General features: G+C 39.2%; 1 protein-coding gene across 3 annotated transcripts in view; it reads left to right on the top strand.

The window, feature by feature from the left end:
* The window catches only part of PPP2R3A (protein phosphatase 2 regulatory subunit B''alpha), a 166,360-nt gene that overhangs the window by 44,928 nt on the left and 97,195 nt on the right, over positions 1-24,237 (top strand). For all 3 annotated transcript variants that reach the window (XM_053903791.1, XM_053903790.1, XM_019437213.2), the window contains exon 4: positions 17-119. In XM_053903791.1, coding sequence (XP_053759766.1) covers positions 17-119 — 103 coding nt within the window. The remainder of the gene's footprint in view (positions 1-16; positions 120-24,237) is intronic.

Below are 24,237 nucleotides of genomic sequence, written 5' to 3'. Positions count from 1 at the left end.
GTTGTCTCTTTTGTAGGTTGCTGAATAACCATCATGATGATGCCTCTAAGTTTATCTGTCTCCTGGCAAAACCCAGCTGCAACTCTCTAGAACAGGAGGATTTTATCCCTTTACTTCAGGTAATTTTCATTTCCTTCTAAAAATGGATTTTATTTTTAGAGTTTCAGAGGTTTTAAATATTTTTCAGCTGTAAGATATGTCAATTGAGATATACAAATCTAGAAGTCAGATTTGTAGAAGAGTGGCTTTCAAGCTCATTTTAGCAATAAAATCCTCTTGTTAAATGAAAATTAACACAGAACCCATAGTTTTAATAAAACAGATAAAACAGGGCAACTCCCACTGAAGCAGAGAAAGGGGTGCCACTCACCCTCCCCCTTGTCTAACCACAGGAAACATTGAAACACCTTCTGAAACCAGACATTTGGCCTACTTGGCCTAATTGACCTATGCCCAACAGAAAGGGCCCACTTGAGGAGTATTTACATCTAGGCCTTCCAATAAGAATCAGTTACATGCCAATATTGGATCTTTTTTTACTATAGCATTCTTCATAGCCTGATACGTTGCTTATTAATATTCTTAATTTCATGTCTAAATATTTGGCTTTCCTAAGCAGATTGCAAATTCCTTGAAGCTAAGGTCTGTCTTTTCATGTCTGTTGAATGCTTATCATTGTTTTAGTTGTTCCAGTAAATCTTTGTTGACCTGTTCATGAGGATGCCTAAAGAAGGACAGAAAAATACATTAACATAGTTTGTTTTGTTTTGTTTTTTCAGTTGTATTCATGGCTGCCATCATTTTTTGGTAAATTTTTTGTTGAAATATAATATATACACAAAAAACATACAGATCAAAAGTGCACCCATCAATCATGTTTCACATATGAATGAAATTGTATAATGTTTGTCTTTCTGTGATTGACTTATTTCACTTAGCATTATACCCTCTAGGTCCATTCATGTTGCAAATGGCAAGGTTTCAATTCTTTTTTATGGCTGCATAATATTTCATCGTGTGTGTGTGTGTGTGTGTGTGTGTGTGTGTGTGTGTGTGTACACACACATACATATAAATATATACCACCTGTTCTTTATCCATTCATCAGTCAGGGGTCACTTGAGTTGCTTCCATAGTTTGGCTATTGTAAATAATGCAGCAATAAGCATAGGGATGCATGTATCTTTTCATATTAGTGTTTTCATATTCTTTGGGTAAATACCCAATAGTAGAATTACTAGATCATATGGTAATTCTATTTTTAATTTTTTGAAGAACCTCCATACTGTTTTCCATAGTGGCTGCACAAAGTTGCGTTCCCACCAACAGTACACATGAGGGTTCCCTTTTCTCTACATCCTCACCAACACTTCTTATTTATTTTTTTGATTTTAACTGTTCTTACAGGTGTGAGGTAATATCTCACTGTGGTTTTCATTTGTATTTCCCTGACGATTGATGATGTTGAACATCTTTTCATGTGTCTGTTAGCCATCTATATGTCTCTTTAGATAAATGTCTGTTCAAAAACATTAAGTTTTTTTTTAATTTTTTAAATTTACATCCAGATTAGTTAGCATATGTGCAACAATGATTTCAAGAGTAGATTCCTTAATGCCCCTTACCCATTTACCCCATCCCCCCTCCCACAACCCCTTCCATAACCCTCAGTTTGCTCTCCATATTTAAGAGTCTCTTATGTTTTGTCTCCCTCCCTGTTTTAATATTATTTTCGCTTCCCTTCCCTTATGTTCATCTGTTCTATGTCTTAAAGTCCTCACACGAGTGAAATCATATATTTGTCTTTCTCTGATGGACTAATTTCACTTAGCATAGTACCCTCGAGTTCCATCCACGTAGTTGCACATGGCAAGATTTCATTCTTTTTGATTTCCGAGTAATCCTCCATTGTATATATATACCACATCTTCTTTATTCATTCATCCATTGATGGACATTTGGGCTCTCTCCATACTTTGTTGTTGATAGTGCTGCTATAAACATTGGGGTGCTTGTGCCCCTTCAAAACAGCATACCTGTATCCCTTGGATAAATGCCTAGTAGTGCAATTGCTGGCTAGTAGGGTAGTTCTATTTTTAATTTTTTGAGGAACCTCCATACTGTTTTCCAGAGTGGCTGCACCAGCTTGCATTCCCACCAACAATGCAAAAGAGATCCTCTTTCTCCGCATCCTCGCCAAAATCTGTTGTTGCCTGAGTTGTTAATGTTAGCCATTCTGACAGGTGTGAGGTGGTATCTCATTGTGGTTTTGATTTGTATTTCCCTGATGATGAGTGATGTTGAGCATTTTTTCATGTGTCGGTTGGCCATCTGGATGTCTTCCTTGGAGAAGTGTCTATTCATGTCTTTTGCCCATTTCTTCACTGGATTATTTGTTTTTTTGGGTGTTGACACTGATGAGTTCTTTATAGATTTTGGATACTAAACCTTTATCTGATATGTCATTTGCAAATATCTTCTCCCATTCCATCAGTTGCCTTTTAGTTTTGCTGATTGTTTCCTTTGCTATGCAGAAGGTTTTTATTTTGATGGGGTCCCAGTAGTTCATTTTTGCTTTTGTTTCCCTTGCCTCTGGAGACGTGTTGAGTAAGAAGTTGCTGCAGCCAAGATCAAAGAAGTTTTTGCCTGCTTTCTCCTCTAGGATTTTGATGGCTTTCTGTCTTAACATTTAGGTCTTTCATCCATTTTGAGTTTGTTTTTGTGTCTGGTGTAAGAAAGCGGTCCAGGTTCTTCTGCATGTTGCTATCCAGTTTTCCCAGCACCACTTGCTGAAGAGACTGTCTTTATTCCATTGGATATTCTTTCCTGCTTTGTCAAAGATTAGTTGGCCATACGTTTGTGGGTCCATTTTTGGGTTCTCTATTCTGTTCCATTAATCTGAGTGTCTGTGTGCCAGTAAAAAACATTAGGTTTTAATAACAGTTCTCTATCCACCCCTTGATCCATTCTTGACCCTGCTCTGACTCCTACAAACTACATATTTTGTGTCCTCTTCCCTGACTAGCTTATGGTTGGGTCTGGTCAGTGGATCCTACTGCCAGGAATGGGCATTTCTTCCCCACTTTGTTTCAGCACAGCAACCATATCTATATGCTACAGCTTTTGCTGAGTGGCCTCTTCTCCACAGTTCTATTGCCTACCTCGCTCCTATAACTCTTTTCCTTGCCTTGTCCCTCTGGCTGTAGGGATTGTAAGGGTATCCTTCTGTTGCTTGTTCCTGGTGCCTCACCGTTCCCTTGTGTGTTCCCTTAACCTGCCCATGACTTTACACGTAGTCCCTTCATGAAAGATTCACATGGGTGAAGTCTTTTTCCTGTGGGGACCCTATCCTGAGTTTTACCAGAAGTTTTAATAAAACCTCTGCCAGGAGTTTAAATTAAATCCATATCAAGAGAATTACAAATAATAATAAAACTGTAATTATGCATTAGTGGACATTTATACTTCCTTTGCTTATTAGGAGAGATTTTATTTTTCTTTAACAAATGGACTTGTGGAATCTTCAGGTAAAGATGACAGACTGAATAGATACATTCTCCTTCCATTCTGTCCCAAACTTCTCTGAAGTTAAAGTCTAGGAGTTTAAAAGAATAAACATATGAAAATAAATGGAATAGTAAAGAAGAATGCAGGAGAAAAAAATTACTGTCAAGAGGTTTCCATATTTCTTTTTTTTTTTTTTTAATTTTTTTTTTTAACGTTTTTATTTATTTTTGAGACAGAGAGAGACAGAGCATGAATGGGGGAGGGTCAGAGAGAGGGAGACACAGAATCTGAAACAGGCTCCGGGCTCTGAGCTGTCAGCACAGGGGCCCGATGCGGGGCTCGAACTCACGGACCACGAGATCGTGACCTGAGCCGATCGGGCGCTCAACCGACTGAGCCACCCAGGCGCCCCGAGGTTTCCATATTTCTTAAGGTAGAAGGCAGAAGGGGCACCAGTCGGTTAAGTGTCTGACTTTGGCTCGGGTCATGATCTCACAGTTCGTGAGTTTGAGCCCCATGTCAGGCTCTGTGCTGACAGCTTGAGCCTGGAGCCTGTTTCAGATTCTGTGTCTCCCTCTCTCTTTGCCTCTCCCCTGCTTGTGTTGTGTGTGTGTCTCTCTCAAATATAAATAAAAACATTAAAAAAAAAGAAAAAAAAAAAAGGCGGCAGAAGCAAGCTACGGAAACCACAGCCCAGAATGAGGGGCTATGTATGGGCTGCAGTGGAGAAGTGAGCTGCTCTCCTTTATTCTCTCAGCAGGATCCCAAAGTACCTATAAACTCAGGGTTGGCAGATCTGACGGGAACTATTAGAAATGGGGATTCATTGAAGGGTGGTATATAGAACAATGGACCAGTTGATTCTATTTGGTTCCCAAAAGTAAAGTGCAGCCTGGCATTTTATTCACAAGCATAAACAAAATAACAAACAAGAAAGCATGCTAAGACAAATTCCAATAGACAAGTATTCTAGATAGTACCTGGCCAGCACTCCTCTGTCAAGGTCATCAAAAACAAGGAAAATTTGTAAAATTGCCACAGCCAAAGGAGCCTAAGGAGATATGACAACTAAGTGTAATAGGAGATCCTGGGTAGGATCCTGGGACAGAAAAAACATATTAGACAAAAACTAAATGTGAATAAAGTAGGGTCTCTCATAATAGTAATATAATATCAACATTATTATAATTGCTTATAATAAATGCTAATGTAATGCAACATATATGGGAACTCTCATACTGTCTTCCAGATTTTTCTTTAAAACTGTTCTAAAAAATAAAGTCTTTTTAAACAATTACTATATTCAGAGAGATTATCTAAAATAAGAATAGAATATTATGAAAACAGAATGCTAACCACTGGAAAGAGCTGTTAGAATTTTAAAATGTACCAAAATTTAAAATTTCATCATAAGGCCTAGAAGCTAAAGTTTAGGATATCTCGCAAGGGGGCGGGGGGGGGGGCAGGGGAGACGGAGGGACGCGACATAAAGACAAGAATTTCAACAACTAACTGGAGTCTGGAGAAGAAAAAAGGACAAAATGGAGAGAAGGAACTCATCACAGAAATAATATAGAATGGAGGGGCACCTGGATGGCTCAGCCGTTTGGGCATCCGACTTCGGCTCAGGTCATGATCTCGCCGTTCCTGAGTTTGAGCCCCGTGTTGGGCTCTGTGCTAACAGCTCAGAGCCTGGAGCCTATTTCAGATTCTCTGTCTCCCTCTCTCTCTCTCTGCCTCTCCTCCACTCGTGTTCCTTCTCTCTCAAAAATAAATAAACATTAAAAAAAATTAAAAGAAATAATACAGAATGGAGAGAATTGGAGAGACTGGGGTGATGAGTCCAAAGAGCTGGAACCCAGTAGGATTCCTTGGGATCCCTGTTTTCCTCTTTGGGAGAAACACAACATGCTTGTGTAACTAGCATCTAATCAAAAATAGAAATTGACACTCCCACCCCAGCTTCTCTTGCTCCCTCCATTCTTGCCCACAGAATTAAAGAAATTATATAGAATACAAGCCTTTTGCTTGAAAAAAGCCAAGTACAATGAATAAAAAAAAAGAAACAGACATAAACATATCATCTTGAAATTTTAGAAAAACTGATGAAAACAAGATACTAAAACCTTTCAGAGAGAAAAACGAGGTTCCTTTAACAGGAACAAAAATTGAGGTGCTGTTAGATTCTCCTTGGCAACTCTAGGGAAATGGATTTGAAATCAGATTTCCAATATCTGCCAAGCTATCAGTCAGAGATGAGGTTTAGAATAAAGACATTTAAAATTTCAGAAAGGGTGGCTTAGTTGGTTAAGTGGTTAAGTGTCTGACTTTGGCTCAGGTCATGGTCTCAAGTTTCATGAGTTTGAGCCCCACATCAGGCTCTGCATTGACAGCGCAGATCTCTCTCTCGAAAATAAACAAACATGGAAAAAAAAAAAACAGCAGAAAGTTTGTCTGCTGTCTTCTTAGAGTTACTTGAATATATATACTATGTCAAATTAAGTAAACCAAGAAAGAGGAATATATGATCCACGAAACAGTGGATTCAATCCAAAGAAGCAGTGAAGGGAAGACCTTAGATGGCAACTGAAGAGCAGCCAGTCCAGAATAGAAAAGGTGATGGGGTTTCTCTGGGAAGTTCTCAATAAAGGGGAATAGGGAGGGGAGGAGCTACTCCATGCAGTACTATTATATTTGAGAACAGAAACTAGAGGGTATGCTGACAGCACAGCATTCTGTATGAACAAGTTAAAGAAAAGCAATTCAAAACTCCCAAGAAAACTGAAAAAAACTATATAAGACAGTCATGTTTTAAGCTTGAAACAAACTGAAATATGGCACGATTATAAACAACTGATGGAGAGTAAGAAAAGAAAGTCCATTTAACTTCATTTCTCCTTTGCCCAAGAGACATGATGTTGGACCACTAAGAAAGTAGGAAATTTCTCCTGGAATGGAAGCAGTGGCAGGCTACATTTTCTTGCCCTCCTGCCTAGCTGGCCCAAATGTGGGTGGGTGCCAGTTCTGACACTCTGCATCTTCCTTCTTAGCACCATTTGCCCCATTCTAGCATTAACCCTTGCAGACTTTCCCCAGCAGGCCCCCTCCAGAGTAGCTCCCACCCTGCCACATCCAGTAGGCACCCTAGTCTAGGAATGACACTTGCCTCCAAAGCCGTTCCCATCCCATCATACATAGTGGGCAGCCTCAGCCAGGACCTGCACCCTCAAAAACTCCTACCCGGGGGAGTTGGGGACAGCCCTCCTCACAGAAGTTGTGGCCTAGCCACAAAGGGAGGGAACATGCAGGCCACACACAGTCACCCCTGGAGATCTGGTTCTAGTGACCAGGGAAGACTGTGTTTCTGGGCCCCACAGGATGCCTTCTACATAAGGCCACTCCTTCATGACCAGGAGATGTAGCTGATTTACCTAAAACATAGAAACAAGGAGAGTCAGACAATACATAGAAACAAGAAGAGTCAGACAAAATGAGGAGACAGGAATGTGTTTCAAATAAAAGAACAAGACAGAAAACAACCTCAGAAAAAGAACTTTACAAAATGGAGATAAGCAGTCTAGCTAATAGGGAGTGCAAATAATGGTCATAAAGATGCTCACTAGAACTATAGAGAAGAATGAATGAACACAGTGAAAACTTCAACAAAGAGAAAATGTTAAAGGGAACCAATCAGGACTGAAGAACAATAATTGAAATGAAAAAATACACTAGAGGGAATCAACGGCAGTTAGAGGATGCAAAAGAATGGATCAATGATCTAGAAAGCAGAGTAGTGGAAATTATCCAAGCTGAACAGCAGAGTGAAAATTTTTAATATGAGAATAGTTTAAGGGACCTCTTAGACAACATCAGGCTTAGCAACATTTGCATTAGAGGGATCCTAGAAGGAGAAGAGAGAAAAAGCAGAAAACATATTTGAAGAAATAATAACTGAAAATTTTTTTACCTGAGGAAGAAAACAGACATCTGGGTCCAGGAACCTTAGAGAGCCCCAAACAAGATGAACCCAAAGAGGTCCACATAAGTCACGTAATAATTGAAATGTGAAAAGTTAGAAAGAGGGGCGCCTGAGTGGCTCAGTCGTTAAGCGTCCGACTTCGGCTCAGGTCACGATCTCGCGGTATGTGAGTTCGAGCCCCACCTCGGGCTCTGTGCTGACTGCTCAGAGCCTGGAGCCTGTTTCAGATTCTGTGTCTCCCTCTCTCTCTGACCCTCCCCCGTTCATGCTCTGTCTCTCTCTGTCTAAAAAATAAATAAATGTTAAAAAAAAAATTTTTTTTAAAAGAAAAGTTAGAAAGAATCTTAAAAAGCAGCAAGAGAAAAGCAGCTAGCTACCCACAAAGGAACGCCCATAAACGTATGAGCTAACTTTACGGCAAAAATTTTTCAGGCCAGAAGGGGGTGGAATGATATATTTAAAGTGCTAAAAGGAAAAGGAAAAATGAAAAACCCACAACCAAGAGTACTCTACCTAACAAGGTTATATTTCAGAATTGAAAGAGAGAAAGTTTCTCAGACAAAAATTAAAGAAGTTTAACTTCTTTAAGTTTTTTTAAACTTTTTTGAAGTGAACCAGCCTTACAAGAATTGCTAAAAGAACTTCTTTAAGCAGAAAAAAAGGCCATAACTAGAAGTAAGAAAATTATGAAAAAAAACCCCAAAACCCTCACCAGTAAAAGCAAACATACAGTAAAGGTAGTGGCTCAACCACTTATAAAGCTAGTATGAAAGTTAAAAGACAAATAGTAAAATCGACTATATGTACAATAGTTAAGGGATGCACAAAATAAAAAGTTGTAAAATATAACATCAAATACATAAAACATCAGGGGATGTGCAGAGGATTAAAAATATGGTGCTTTTAGAATATATTAGGACTTAAGCGACCATTAACTTAGAATAGAAAGTCATCCAACCACCAAAAAACTACCAGAAAACAATGAACAAAATGCCAGTAAGTACATACCTGTCAATAATTAATTTTTTTTAATTGTTAATGTTTATTTATTTTTGAGAGAAAGAGGGACAGAACGTGAGTGGGGGAAGGGCAGAGAGAGAGGGAGACACAGAATCAGAAGCAGGCTCCAGGCTCCGAGCTGTCAGCACAGAGCCCAACACAGCCCTCAAACTCACAAATCGTGAGATCATGACTTGAGTCGAAGTCAGACACTCAACCGACTGAGCCACCCAGGTGCCCCCATAATTACTTTAAATGTAGATAGACTAAATGTTCCAATAAAAAAACACGGAGTGACTGAATGGATTAAAAAACAAGACCTACCGGACACAGACCGGAAGATGGCGGCTTAGGAGGACGCTGGGCTCACCGCGCATCCTGCTGATCACTTAGATTCCACCTACACCTGCCTAACTAACCCAGAAAACCACCAGAAGACTAGCAGAACGGAGTCTCCGGAGCCAAGCGCAGACAAGAGGCCCATGGAAGAGGGTAGGAAGGGCAGAGAGGCGGTGCGCGCTCCACGGACTGGCCGGAGGGAGCTGGGGCGGAGGGTGGCCCGCCGGCCAAGCAGAGACCCTGAGTCTGGCTCACAAAAGCGGAGGGGCCGGACGAAGTGTGTTCTGACAGCAAGCGGGACTTGCTTAGCATCTGGGAGGTCATAAGTTAACAGCTCTGCTCAGAAAGCGGGAAGCCTGGAGGACAAAGGGAGGGAGAGTTGCTGAGCCCCGGGACGACAGAGCTCAGTTTGGCAGGGAACAAAGGCGCTCGCCAGCGCCATCTCTCTCGCCCATCCCCCAGCCAAAATCCCAAAGGGAACCAGTCCCTGTCAGGGAACTTGCTTGCTCCGCACAAACACCCAACGCGGTGCTTCTGCGGAGCCACCCCTCCAGCAGCGGGTCTGACTCCCTCCTGCTGCCACAGGGCCCCTCTTGAAGTGGATCACCTAAGGAGAAGCGAGCTAAGCTTGCCCCTCCTGCCCCCGTGCACCTTGCCTACCCACCCCAGCTAATATGCCAGATCCCCAGCTCCACAAGCCTGGCAGTGTGCAAGTAGCCCAGACGGCCACGCCACCCCACAGTGAATCCCACCCCTAGGAGAGGGGAAGAGAAGGCACACACCAGTCTGACTGTGGCCCCAGCGGTGGGCTGGGGGCAGACGTCAGGTCTGACTGCGACTCCGCCCACCAGCTCCAGTTATACACCACAGCACAGGGGAAGTGCCCTGCAGGTCCTCACCACTCCAGGGACTATCCAAAATGACCAAACAGAAGAATTCCCCTCAGAAGAATCTCCAGGAAATAACAACAGCTAATGAACTGATGAAAAAGGATTTAAATAATATAACAGAAAGTAAATTTAGAATAATAGTCATAAAATTAATCACTGGGCTTGAAAACAGTATAGAGGACAGCAGAGAATCTCTTGCTAAAGAGATCAAGGGACTAAGGAACAGTCAGGAGGAGCTGAAAAATGCTTTAAACGAAATGCAAAACAAAATGGAAATGACGGCTCGGATTGAAGAGGCAGAGGAGAGAATAGGTGAACTAGAAGATAAAGTTATGGAAAAAGAGGAAGCTGAGAAAAAGATAAAAAAATCCAGGAGTATGAGGGGAAAATTAGAGAACTAAGTGACACACTAAAAAGAAATAATATACACATAATTGGTATGCCAGAGGAGGAAGAGAGAGGGAAAGGTGCTGAAGGGGTACTTGAAGAAATAATAGCTGAGAACTTCCCTGAACTGGGGAAGGAAAAAGGCATTGAAATCCAAGAGGCACAGAGAACTCCCTTCAGACGTAACTTGAATCGATCTTCTGCACGACATATCATGGTCAAACTGGCAAAATACAAGGATAAAGAGAAAATTCTGAAAGCAGCAAGGGATAAACGTGCCCTAACTTATAAAGGGAGACCTATAAGACTCTTGACTGATCTCTCTTTTGAAACTTGGCAGGCCAGAAAGGATTGGCACGAGATCTTCAATGTATTGAACAGAAAAAATATGCAGCCAAGAATCCTTTATCCAGCAAGTCTGTCATTTAGAATAGAAGGAGAGATAAAGGTCTTCCCAAACAAACAAAAACTGAAGGAATTTGTCACCACTAAACCAGCCCTACAAGAGATCCTAAGGGGGATCCTGTGAGACAAAGTACCAGAGACATCGCTACAAGCATAAAACATACAGACATCACAATGACTCTAAACCTGTATCTTTCTATAATAACACTGAATGTAAATGGATTAAATGTGCCAACCAAAAGACATAGGGTATCAGAATGGATAAAAAAACAAGACCCATCTATTTGCTGTCTACAAGAGACTCATTTTAGATCTGAGGACACCTTTAGATTGAGAGTGAGGGGATGGAGAACTATTTATCATGCTACTGGAAGCCAAAAGAAAGCTGGAGTAGCCATACTTATATCAGACAAACTAGACTTTAAATTAAAGGCTGTAACGAGATGAAGAAGGGCATTATATAATAATTACAGGGTCTATCCATCAGGAAGAGGTAACAATTATAAATGTCTATGCACCAAATACCGGAGCCCCCAAATATATAAAACAATTACTCACAAACATAAGCAACCTTATTGATAAGAATGCGGTCATTGCAGGGGACTTTAACACCCCACTTACAGAAATGGATAGATCATCTAGACACACGGTCAATAAAGAAACAAGGGCCCTGAATGACACATTGGATCAGATGGACTTGACAGATATATTTAGAACTCTGCATCCCAAAGCAACAGAATATACTTTCTTCTCAAGTGCACATGGAACATTCTCCAAGATAGATCATATACTGGGTCACAAAACAGCCCTTCATAAGTATACAAGAATTGAAATTATACCATGCATACTTTCAGACCACAATGCCATGAAGCTTGAAATCAACCACAGGAAAAAGTCTGGAAAACCTCCAAAAGCATGGAGGTTAAAGAACACCCTACTAACGAATGAGTGGGTCAACCAGGCAATTAGAGAAGAAATTAAAAAATATATGGAAACAAACGAAAATGAAAATACAACAATCCAAACGCTTTGGGATGCAGCGAAGGCAGTCCTGAGAGGAAAATACATTGCAATCCAGGCCTATCTCAAGAAACAAGAAAAATCCCAAATACAAAATCTAACAGCACACCTAAAGGAAATAGAAGCAGAACAGCAAAGGCAGCCTAAACCCAGCAGAAGAAGAGAAATAATAAAGATCAGAGCAGAAATAAACAATATAGAATCTAAAAAAACGGTAGAGCAGATCAACGAAACCAAGAGTTGGTTTTTTGAAAAAATAAACAAAATTGACAAACCTCTAGCCAGGCTTCTCAAAAAGAAAAGGGAGATGACCCAAATAGATAAAATCATGAATGAAAATGGAATTATTACAACCAATCCCTCAGAGATACAAACAATTATCAGGGAATACTATGAAAAATTATATGCCAACAAATTGGACAACCTGGAAGAAATGGACAAATTCCTAAACACCCACACTCTTCCCAAACTCAATCAGGAGGAAATAGAAAGCTTGAACAGACCCATAAAGCGAAGAAATTGAATCGGTTATCAAAAATCTCCCAACAAATAAGAGTCCAGGACCAGATGGCTTCCCAGGGGAGTTCTGCCAGACGTTTAAAGCAGAGATAATACCTATCCTTCTCAAGCTATTCCAAGAAATAGAAAGGGAAGGAAAACTTCCAGACTCATTCTATGAAGCCAGTATTACTTTGATTCCTAAACCAGACAGAGACCCAGTAAAAAAAGAGAACTACAGGCCAATATCCCTGATGAATATGGATGCAAAAATTCTCAATAAGATACTAGCAAATCGAATTCAACAGCATATAAAAAGAATTATTCACCATGATCAAGTGGGATTCATTCCTGGGATGCAGGGCTGGTTCAACATTCGCAAATCAATCAACGTGATACATCACATTAATAAAAGAAAAGAGAAGAACCATATGATCCTGTCAATCGATGCAGAAAAGGCCTTTGACAAAATTCAGCATTCTTTCTTAATAAAAACCCTTGAGAAAGTCGGGATAGAAGGAACATACTTAAACATCATAAACGCCATTTATGAAAAGCCCACAGCTAACATCATCCTCAATGGGGAAAAACTGAGAGCTTTTTCCCTGAGATCAGGAACATGACAGGGATGCCCACTCTCACCGCTGTTGTTTAACATAGTGTTGGAAGTTCTAGCATCAGCAATCAGACAACAAAAGGAAATCAAAGGCATCCAAACTGGCAAAGATGAAGTCAAGCTTTCGCTTTTTGCAGATGACATGATATTATACATGGAAAATCCGATAGACTCCACCAAAAGTCTGCTAGAACTGATACATGAATTCAGCAAAGTTGCAGGATACAAAATCAAGGTACAGAAATCAGTTGCATTCTTATACACTAACAATGAAGCAACAGAAAGACAAATAAAGAAACTGATCCCATTCACAATTGCACCAAGAAGCATAAAATACCTAGGAATAAATCTAACCAAAGATGTAAAAGATCTGTATGCTGAAAACTATAGAAAGCTTATGAAGGTAATTGAAGAAGATATAAAGAAATGGAAAGACATTCCCTGTTCATGGATTAGAAGAATAAATATTGTCAAAATGTCAATACTACCCAAAGCTATCTACACATTCAATGCAATCCCAATCAAAATTGCATCAGCATTCTTCTTGAAGCTAGAACAAGCGATTCTAAAATTCATTTGGAAACACAAAAGGCCCCGAATAGCCAAAGTAATATTGAAGAAGAAGACCAAAGCAGGAGGCATCACAATCCCAGACTTTAGCCTCTACTACAAAGCTGTTATCATCAAGACAGCATGGTATTGGCACAAAAACAGACACATAGACCAATGGAATAGAATAGAAACCCCAGAACTAGACCCACAAACGTATGGCCAACTCATCTTTGACAAAGCAGGAAAGAACATCCAATGGAAAAAAGACAGTCTCTTTAACAAATGTTGCTGGGAGAACTGGACAGCAACATGCAGAAGGTTGAAACTAGACCACTTTCTGACACCATTCACAAAAATAAACTCAAAATGGATAAAGGACCTGAATGTGAGACAGGAAACCATCAAAACCCTAGAGGAGAAAGCAGGAAAAGACCTCTCTGACCTCAGCCGTAGCAATCTCTTACTTGACATATCCCCAAAGGCAAGGGAATTAAAAGCAAAAATGAATTACTGGGACCTTATGAAGATAAAAAGCTTCTGCACAGCAAAGGAAACAACCAACACAACTAAAAGGCAACCAACGGAATGGGAAAAGATATTTGCAAATGACATATCGGACAAAGGGCTAGTATCCAAAATCTATAAAGAGCTCACCAAACTCCACACCCGAAAAACAAATAACCCACTGAAGAAATGGGCAGAAAACATGAATAGACACTTCTCTAAAGAAGACATCCGGATGGCCAACAGACACATGAAAAGATGCTCAACGTCGCTCCTCATCAGGGAAATACAAATCAAATCCACACTCAGATATCACCTCACGCCAGTCAGAGTGGCCAAAATGCACAAAGCAGGAGACTATAGATGCAAGGATGTGTAGAAACGGGAACCTTCTTGCACTGTTGGTGGGAATGCAAACTGGTGCAGCCACTCTGGAAAACAGTGTGGAGGTTCCTCAGAAAATTAAAAATAGACCTACCCTATGACCCAGCAATAGCACTGCTAGGAATTTACCCAAGGGATACAGGAGTACTGATGCATAGGGGTACTTGTACCCCAGTGTTTATAGCAGCACTCTCAACAATAGCCAAATTGTGGAAAGAGCCTAAATGTCCACCAGCTGATGAATGGATAAAGAAATTGTGGTTTATACACACAATGGAGTACTACATGGCAATGAGAAAGAACGAAATGTGGCCCTTTGTAGCAACGTGGATGGAACTGGAGAGTGTGATGCTAAGTGAAATAAGCCATACAGAGAAAGACAGATACCATATGTTTTCACTCTTATGTGGATCCTGAGAAACTTAACAGAAACCCATGGGGGAGGGGAAGGAAAAAAAAAAAGAGGTTAGAGAGGGAGAGAGCCAAAGCATAAGAGACTCTTAAAAACTGAGAACAAACTGAGGGTTGATGGGGGATGGGAGGGAGGGGAGGGTGGGTGAGGGGTATTGAGGAGGGCACCTTTTGGGATGAGCACTGGGTGTTGTATGGAAACCAATTTGACAATAAATTTCATATATTGAAAAAATAAAAAAATAAAAAAAAACAAGACCTACCTGCACTCTGCCTACATGATATTGACTTATAAGTGAAGAGATGGAAAAAGATATCCCAAGCAAATGGAAACAAAAAGCTGGAATAGCCATACTTATCAGACAAAATAGACTTTAAAACAAAGACTGTAACAAGAGACAAAGAAGGGCATACATAATGATAAAGGAATCCAATAAGAATATAACAACTATAAATACCCAATGTAGTGTAGTATTTAAATAAATGAAGCAAATATTTACAGACAGTAAGGGAAGAATTGACAGTAATATAAAAATAGTGGGAGGGGGGTATTTTTCTTTTTAAGTTTTCATTTAAATTCCAGTTAGTTAACATACAAGATAATATTAGTTTCAGGTGTACAATATAGTGATTCAGCACTTCCATACAACACCACCTGGTGCTCATCACACAACAAGTGCATGCCTTAATCCCCATCACCTATTTAACCCATCCCCTCACCCAGTTCCCTTCTGGTAACCATCAGCTTGTTCTCTACCTTTAAAAGTCTGTTTCCTGGTTTGCCACTGTCTTTATTTCCCCCTTTCCTTATTTCCCCGTTTCCTTATTTCATTGATTAAATTCCACATATGAATGAAATCATATGGTATTTGTCTTTCTCTAACTTATATCACTTAGCATAATACTCTCTAGCTTCATCCATGTCATTGCAAATGGCAAGATGTCATTCTTTTTGATGGCTGAGTAATATTCCTGTGTGTGTGTGTGTGTGTGTGTGTGTGTGTGTGTGTGTGTACATATAGTATATACTGTATCCATCTTCTTTATCCATTCATCAGTTGATCGACAGGCTGTTTCCATAATTTGGCTATTGTAGGTAGTGCTGCTATAAAGATAGAGGTGCATATATCCCTTTGAATTAGTGTTTTTGTATTCTGTGGGTAAATACATAGTAGTGCAGTTGCTGGACTATAGAGTAGTTCTGTTTTTAACTTTCTGAGAAACCTCCATACTGTTTTCCAGAGTGGCTGCACCAGTTTGCATTCCCACCAGCAGTGCAAGAGGGCTCCCCTTTCTCCACATTCTTGCCAACATCTGTTATTTCTTGTGTTGTTGATCTTAGCCATCCTGACAGGTGTGAGGTGTTACCTCATTGTAGTTTTGATTTGCATTTCCCTGATGATGAGTGATGTTGAACATCTTTTCATGTGTCTGTTGCCCCTTTGTATATCTTCTTTGGAAAAATGTCTATTCATGTCTCCTGCCCGTTTTTTAATTGGATTACTCATTTTTTGGATGTTGAGTTTGTAGGTTCTTTTTTATTTTTTTTTTAATGTTCATTTATTTTTGAGAGACAGATATAGCATGAGTGGGGGAGGAGCAGAGAGAGAGGGGAGACACAGAATCTGAAGCAGGCTCCAGGCTCTGAGCCATCAGCACAGAACTGGATGCGGGGCTTGAACTCATGAACTTTGAGATCATGACCTGAGCCGAAGTCGGATGCTTAACTGACTGAGCCACTCAGGCACCCCAAGTTTTTTAAGTTCTTTATATTTTGGATACTAACCCTTTATCACATGTTACTTGCAGATACCTTCTCCTATTCTGTAGGGTGCCTTTTTTCATTTTGTTGATTGTTTCCTTCACTGTGCAGAAGATTTTTATTTTGATGAAGTCCCAATAGTTTATTTTAGCTTTTATTTCCCTTGCCTCCAGCGATGTTGTCTAGTAACAAGTTGCTCCAGCCAAGGTCAAAGAGATTGCTGCCTGGTTTCTCCCCTAGGATTTTGATGGTTTTCTGTCTCATATTTAGGTCTTTCATCCATTTTGAATTTATTTTTGTGTATGGTGTAAGAAAGTGGTCCAATTTCATTCTTCTGCATGTTGCTGTCCAGTTTTCCCAGCATTATTTGTTGGAAGAAACTGTCTTTTTTCCCATTGCATATTCTTTCCAGCTTTGTCGAAGATTGACCATATTTTTGTGGGTTCATTTCTGGATTTCTGTTCTGTTCCATTGATCTATGCATCTGTTTTTGTACCTTTACCATACTGCTTTGGTCACTACAGCTTTTTAATATGACTTAAGGCCAGAATTGTGATGCTTCCAGCTTTGCTTTTTCAATGTTGCATTGGCTATTCGGGATCTTTTGTGGCTCCATACAAATTTTAGGATTGCTAGTTCTAGCTCTATGAAAAACGCTTGGTATTTTGATAGTGATTGCATTACATATATAGATTGCTTTCAGTAGTATAGACATTTTTATAATATTTGTTCTAACAATCAATGAGCATGGAATGTCTATTTCTTTCTGTCATCTCCAGTTGCTTTCATCAGTGTTTTATGGTTTTCAGAGTACAGATCTTTTACCAGTTTGGTATCTTATGATTTTTAGTGCAGTTATAAATGGGATTGATTCCTGATTTCTGTTTCTGCTGCTTCATTATTGGTGTATAGAAATGCAGCAGATTTTTTGTGCATTAATTTTGTATCCTGGAACTTTACTGAATTGGGATATCATTTCTAGCAATTTTTTGGTGGAGTCTTTCTGGTTTTCTACAGAAGGGTATCATGTCATCAGCAAATAGTGAAAGTTTGACTTCTTCATTGCCACTTTGGATGCCTTTTATTTATTTCTGTTGTCTGATTGCTGAAGCTAGGACTTCTAGTACTATATTAAATAACAGTGGTAAGAGTGGACATCTGTGTCTTGTTCTTGACCATAGAGGAAAAGCTCAGTTTTTCCCAGCTGAGGATATTGGCTGTGGATTTTCTGTATATGGCCTTTATGATGTTGAGGTATGCTCCCTCTATCCCTACTTTGTTGAGGGTTTTTATCAAGAATGGATGCTGTACTTTGTCAAATGCTTTTTCTGCATCTATTGAGAGGATCATATGGTTTTTACCCTTTCTTTTATTAATGTGTATCACGTTAATTGATTTGCAAATAATGAACCACCCCTGAAACCCAAGAATAAATCCCAGTTGGTCATGGTGAATGATTCTTTTAATGTACTATGGGATTCAATTTGCTAGTATTTTGTTGAGAATTTTTGCATCCATGTTCATCAGGGATATTGTTCTGTAGTTCTCTTTTTAGTGAGGTCTTTGGTTTTGGAATGCTGGCATCAGAGAATGAGTTTGAAAGTTTCCCTTCTATTTCTATTTTTTGGAATAGTTTGAGAAGAATAGATATTAACTTATTTAAATTTTTGGTGGAATTTGCCTATGGGACCATCTGGCCCTGGACTTTTGTGTGTTGGGAGATTTTTTATTTCTGATTCAATTTCTTTGCTGATTATTGGTTTGCTCAAGTTTTCTATTTCTTACTGTTTCAATTTTGGTAGTTTATATGTTTCTAAGAATGTATCCATTTCTTTCAGATTGCCCAATTTGTTGGCATATAATTTTTCATAATATTTTCTTATAATTGTTTGTATTTCTGTGGTGTTGGTTGTGATTTTTTCTCTCTCATTGGTAATTTTATTAATTTGGGTCCTTTTTCTTTTCTTTTTGATAAGTCTGCCTAGGGGTTTATTAATTTTTTCAAAAAAACCCAGCTCCTTGATGGTTTCATTGATCTGTTTTACTGGGATTTTTTGTTTCTGTATTAGTTATTTCTGCTCTAATTTCTTTTATTTCACTACTTCTGCTGGCTTCATTTGTTCTTTTTCCAGCTCCTTTAGGTGTAAGGTTAGGTTGCATATTTGAGATTTTTCTTGCTTCTTGAGATAGGCCTGTGTTGCTATATACTTCCTCTTATGACTACTTTTTGCTGCATCCCAAAGGTTTTGGACCATCGTGTTTTCATTTTCATTTGTTTACATGTTTTTCTTTTAATTTCTTCTTTGATTTCCTGATTGACCCATCCATTGTGTAGTAGCATGTTATTTAACCTTCATGTATTTGTGGTCTTTCCAAAATTTTTTCCTTTATTTATTTATTTTTTTTATGGTTGACTTCTAGTTTCATAGTGCTGTGGTCAGAAAAGGTACATGGTATGATTTCAGTCTTTTTGTATTTGTTGAGGCCTGATTTGTGACCTAATGTGTGATCTATTCTAGAGAATGTTCCATGTGCAGTTGAAAAGAATGTGTATTCTGCTGTTTTAGGATTTGAATGTTCTGAATATATCTGTTAAATCCATTGGTCCAGTGTGTCATTCAAAGCCATTGTTTCCTTGTTTATTTTCTGTTTAGATGAGCTGTCAGTTGATGTTAGTGGGGTGTTAAAGTCCCCTACTATTCTTGTGTTGTTCTAAGTTCTTTTATGTTTTTTAGTAATTGTTCTATGTATTTGAGCGCTACCATGTTGAGTGAACAAGTACTTACAGTTGTTATATCTTCTTGTTGGGGCGTCCCTTTATGATTATATAATGCCCTTCTTTGCCTCTTTTTACATCTTTGTTGTAACGTCTAATTTGTCTGATATAAATGTTGCTACTCCAGCTTTCATTTGCATGATAAATGTTTCTCCATGCCCTCACTTTCAATCTATAGGTGTCTTTAGGTCTAACATGAGTCTTTTGTAGGCAGTGTATTATACATGGATCTTGTTTTTTTATCCATTCTGTTACCTATGTCTTGTGATTGGAGCATTTGGTCCATTAACAGTCAAAGTAATTATTGATAGATATGTATTTATTGCCATTTTATTACTTGTTTTGTCATTTTTCCTGGAGATTTTCTGGGATCTTTTCTTATCTTTGTCACCTTTGATCTTCTTTTAAGTCAGAGTCTCCTTTAATATTTCTTACAGGGCTGGTTTAGTGGTCACAAACTCCTTTAGTGTGTGTCTAAACTCTTTATATCTCCTTCAGTTCTGAATGGTAGCCTTACTGGATAGAGTATTCTTGGCTGCGGATTTTTCCCATTTACCACTTTGAATATATCATGCTACTCCCTTCTGACTTGCTCAGTTTTTGATGAGTAACCTCCAGCTAGTCTTATGGATTTTCCCTTGTAAGTTAAGGACATCTTATGTCTAAGTGCTTTTAAGATTTTTTTCTTTATCTCTGTATTTTGCAAATTTAATTAAATTATGTCTTCGTGTTGGCCTGATTTTGATGGAAGTTCTCTGTGCCTCATGGATCTGGATGTCTGTTTCCTTCTCCAGCTTGGGGAAATTTTCTGCTATTATTTCTTGAAATAAATTTTCTGCCCCCTTTTCTCTCTCTTCTTCTAAAACTCCTATAATACAAAAGTTATTAAAACAATAGTTTGATGGAGTCACTGAGTTGCCTAAGTCTATTCTCGTGTTGCATAATTCTTTTTCTTTTTTATTCAGCTTCATTATTTTCCATTAGTTTGTCTGCTAGGTCACTAATTCATTCCTCTGCATCTTCTAGCCTGCTGCTCATTGCATCAAGTGTGTTTCCAATCTTATTTATTGCATTCTTCATCTCTAATTATTTCTTAACTCTTTTATCTGTGTGGTAAGGATCTCACTGATGTATTCTTTTCTCACGCCCTTATTGTTGCTTTAAATTCTTCATCAGTCATGTTACTTATATCTGTTTTGTTTAGATCTCTGGCCATGGCCTTATCTTGTTCTTTCATTTGGAGTAAATTCCTCCATCTTGGCATTTTGTCTAAGTCTCTGCCTTCTTCTGTGTGTTAGAAAAACCATGTATGTCTCCTGCTTCTGAAAGTAATGGCCTTAGGAAGAAGAGGTCACTTAGTGCCTAGTAGATACTTCAGGGAGTATCTCCAGTGTGTGCTGCATTACTCTGCTATTGTGTGTTGTGTGTCTACTATTGGCTGCTCTGTCCTTCAGGCCAGTTACCTGCAGAGGCTCTCCTTGCCTACTGTGGGCAGTGTTTGGTGCCTGGCATGAATGTGGCAAGTTTTAACTAGGTTGCTCTGGTCTGCTTTTGCAACGAGGCCTGACACCCAACTCCATCAGAACTGAGGCTCCACAGAACTCTCTGGTTGGGAGACATGGTGTGGGCAGGGGTTTGTACTGGTCTTTTGGAGGAGGGGCCCACTGCACTGGGACTGAAGCAGCTTGACTGAGAAAGGCAGTCCTACCAGTCAGAGCACAGTGGAGTGGAGCTTGGTGTAATCAACTTAGGCAGCCAGTGTCAGCTCTGTGCTTCTTCCCACAGGTGGCTCTATGTTTATGCTGAGGGGAAGGGGAGGAAAATAGTGCCAGCTAGCTCCTTTGTTCCTGAAGAGGCATCTCCATGAACACTGCCTGTCAGGTTCGCACTCTAAGAAGAGCAAATAATCTCCCCACTGTGTGCTCCAGGTGTTCTTCAAATTGCTGTTTCAGTACTCTTTACCTTTAGGTTGTTTGCCTGCCTTCTCTCCAGGAGCAGCACAGTCTCTGTTGGCCTCTATCCCAAGCCCTTTGGCCTCTAAAACTCCAGGCTTTAAGTCCTGCTGGTTGCAAGGACTCACAGAATTCAGCCCTCTCATTTTCCAAGCCAATGGCTTTGGGGAAACCTTCCCCTTATACATCACCCTGTATGCTCTTCTCTCTCTCATCCTTCTCTGCAACCATGGCTCCCTCCCTTCTGCAGCACCTGCAGTCTGTTTCTCCCGTAAAGCAGGTGTGGCCTACCTTCTTCAGTGTAGCCTCTCCTCTCCTTTTAGTTATGGACTTTGTTCTGTCAGTCTTCAGGTTGGCTTCTGGGGCATTTAGGATGATTTGGCAGTTGTGTTCATGTGATGAAATGAGCCTAGGGTCTTCCTACTCTGCCGCCATCTTTCTATCTTACTCCAATTTCTCTTAAAAATAGTAGGAAATTTTAACACCACACTTACATCAATGGATAAATCATCTGCACAGAAAATCAGTAAGCAAACAAGTGAGCTTAAACAACACATTAAACCAGATGGACTTAACAGATATATATAGAATATTCCATCAAAAAAAGAGAAGAATACACATTATTTTTCAAGTGCACATGGAACTTTCTTCAGGATAGATTGTGTTAAACCACGTAACAAGTGTCAGTAAATTTAAGAAGACTGAAATCATATCAAGCATTTTTTCCAACCACAGTGGTATGAAAGTAGAAATCAATTACAAGAAAAAATTACAAGACCCATCTATATGCTGCCTACAAGAGATTCACTTCAGACCTAAAGACACATTCAGACTAAGGAAAAAAAAAAAAAAAAACACAAACACAAAAAAAAAACCCACAAAAGCTAAATAACATAATACTAAATAACCAGTGGGTCAGTGAGGAAGTCAAAGAGGCAATCAGAAAATACCTTGAGACAAATAAAAATGGAAACACAACATTCAGAAATCTATAGGACATAGCAAAAGCAGTTCTAAAATGGAAGTTTATGATGCAAGCCTGCCCTAAGAAACAAGAAAATTTTCAAATGAACATCCTAATCTTACACCTAAAGAAATTAGAAAAAGAAGAACAAAGACCCAAGTTAGGAGAAAGAAGGAAATAATAAAGATCAGAGTGGAAATAAATAAAATAGAGACCAAAAAATGGAATAAAATCAACAAAATTAGGAGTTTTTACTACATGCAATATAATGAAACTGTACTACTATCTTATACCATATACAGAAATAAACTCAAAATGGATCAAAACCTTAATATAAGTCCTGAAGCTATAAAATTCCCAAAAGAAAACATAAGCAGTAAACTCTTAGACATAACTTTTAGAAATACTTGTTTGGATTTGTCTCCTCAAGCAGGGGCAACAAATGCAAAAACACTTGGGGCTGCAGCAAACTAAAAAGCTTTACACTGCAAAGGAAACCATCAACAAAATGAAAAGGCAACTGTACTAAATTGGAGAAGATGTTTGCAAATGATATATCCAATAGAGGGTTAATATTTAAAATATATAAAGAACTCCTATAACTCAACACCAAAACAAACAATCCTCAACTTAAAAAATGAGCATAGGACCTGAATAGACATTTTTCCATGGCAGATGGCCAGTAGACACATGAAAAGATGCTCACTGTCATTAATCAGGAAAATGCAAATCAAAACCATAATGAAATATCACGTCTTGCCTGGCAGAATAGCTGGTCTTCAAAAAGACCAGAAATAGCAAGTGTTGACCAGGATATGGAGAAAACAGAACTTTGTGCACTATTGGTAAATGTAAATGGTGTAACCCCTATGGAAAACACTATGGAGTTTCCTCAAGAAATTAAAAATAGAAAAATCATACAATCCAGCAATTCCACTTTTGTGTATTTTTCCAAAGAAAATGAAAACTCTTATCCAAAAAGCTATATGCACTCCTATGTTCACTGCAGCATTATATACAATAACCAACATATGGAATGAACCTAGTGTCCATTAATAGATGAATGAGTAAAGAAGATGTGGTTTGTACACACAATTGAATATTACTCAGCCTTAAAAAGTAATGAAATCTTGCCATTTACAGCAACATGGATGGACCTAGAGGGTGAATGCCAGAGAAAAACAAATACTGTATGATTTCACTTATATGTGGAATCTAAAGCACAAAACAGAAACATACTTATAAAGACAGTGAACAGATTGGTGGTTGCCAGAGGGGAGGTGGTTGGGGAGATTGGCAAAATAGGTGAAGGGGATTAAGAGGTACAAACTTCCAGTTATAAAATAAGCAAGTCACAGGGATGTAAAGTACAGCATAGGGAATATAGTCAGTAATATATTAATCACTTTATATGGTGACAGATGGTTGCTAGATTTATCATGATCATTTATAATGTATATAAATGTTGAATCACTGTTATACACCTGAAACCAATATAATAGTGTATGTCAATTCAATTTTTAAAAAATCAGGCAAGAAATACAAAATAATGGTTTTCAAGATGCTGGATATCTAGCAACAGAAGATAGTGATTGCTGAGAGACAGAAAACTGTGAACAAGGTCAGCTTTAGGATTGTCCCAGCTTACTGCCTTGAAAGAGTTTTCAGGGCACAGTGTGGGAATGGGGACTCCAGGCAGAGTCCATGGGTTTAGGAGACAGACTCCCTGGTTTTAGGAGACAGAGGTGAGAGCTAGGAGGACCAGGGTGGTGAGAATACTTGGGACAGAGCACCAGGGAGAAAGCTCCATACATCTTTAGAAATACTCCATGAGTATTCAGCAGAGTACTGGTCAGCAGATGTATGTGTGGAAAGTAACCAAAGCTAAAGAAAGAGCTATTCAGGGGCGCCTGGGTGGCTCAGTCGGTTGAGTGGCCAACTTCAGCTCAGGTCATGATCTCGCGGTCTGTGAATTCAAGCCCCGCGTTAGGCTCTGTGCTGACAGCTCAGAGCCCGGAGCCTATTTCAGATTCTGTGTCTCCCTCTCTCTGACCCTCCCCCATTCATGCTCTGTCTCTCTCTGTCTCAAAAATAAATAAACGTTAAAAAAATTTTTAAAAAAAAGCAGCTATTCACAATTAGAGGGAGCAGTACTATACCTTTGGGTCACACACAGAGCCAGGAATAGTATTTGTCCCTACCAGCCAGACTGGAAAACCTCATAATACACAGGACTGGGTAGAATAGTCATGGGAGTCTTACTCCAGTAATGGAGAATAATTAGCCCTAAAT

This window comes from Panthera pardus, unplaced genomic scaffold (assembly GCF_024362965.1).
Source record: "Panthera pardus isolate Hobbes unplaced genomic scaffold, ASM2436296v1 HiC_scaffold_16, whole genome shotgun sequence".
NCBI classification, from domain to species: Eukaryota; Metazoa; Chordata; class Mammalia; order Carnivora; family Felidae; genus Panthera; species Panthera pardus.
The sequence above is the reverse complement of the archived record's forward strand: the minus strand, read 5'-3'. Positions and strand labels throughout refer to the sequence as shown.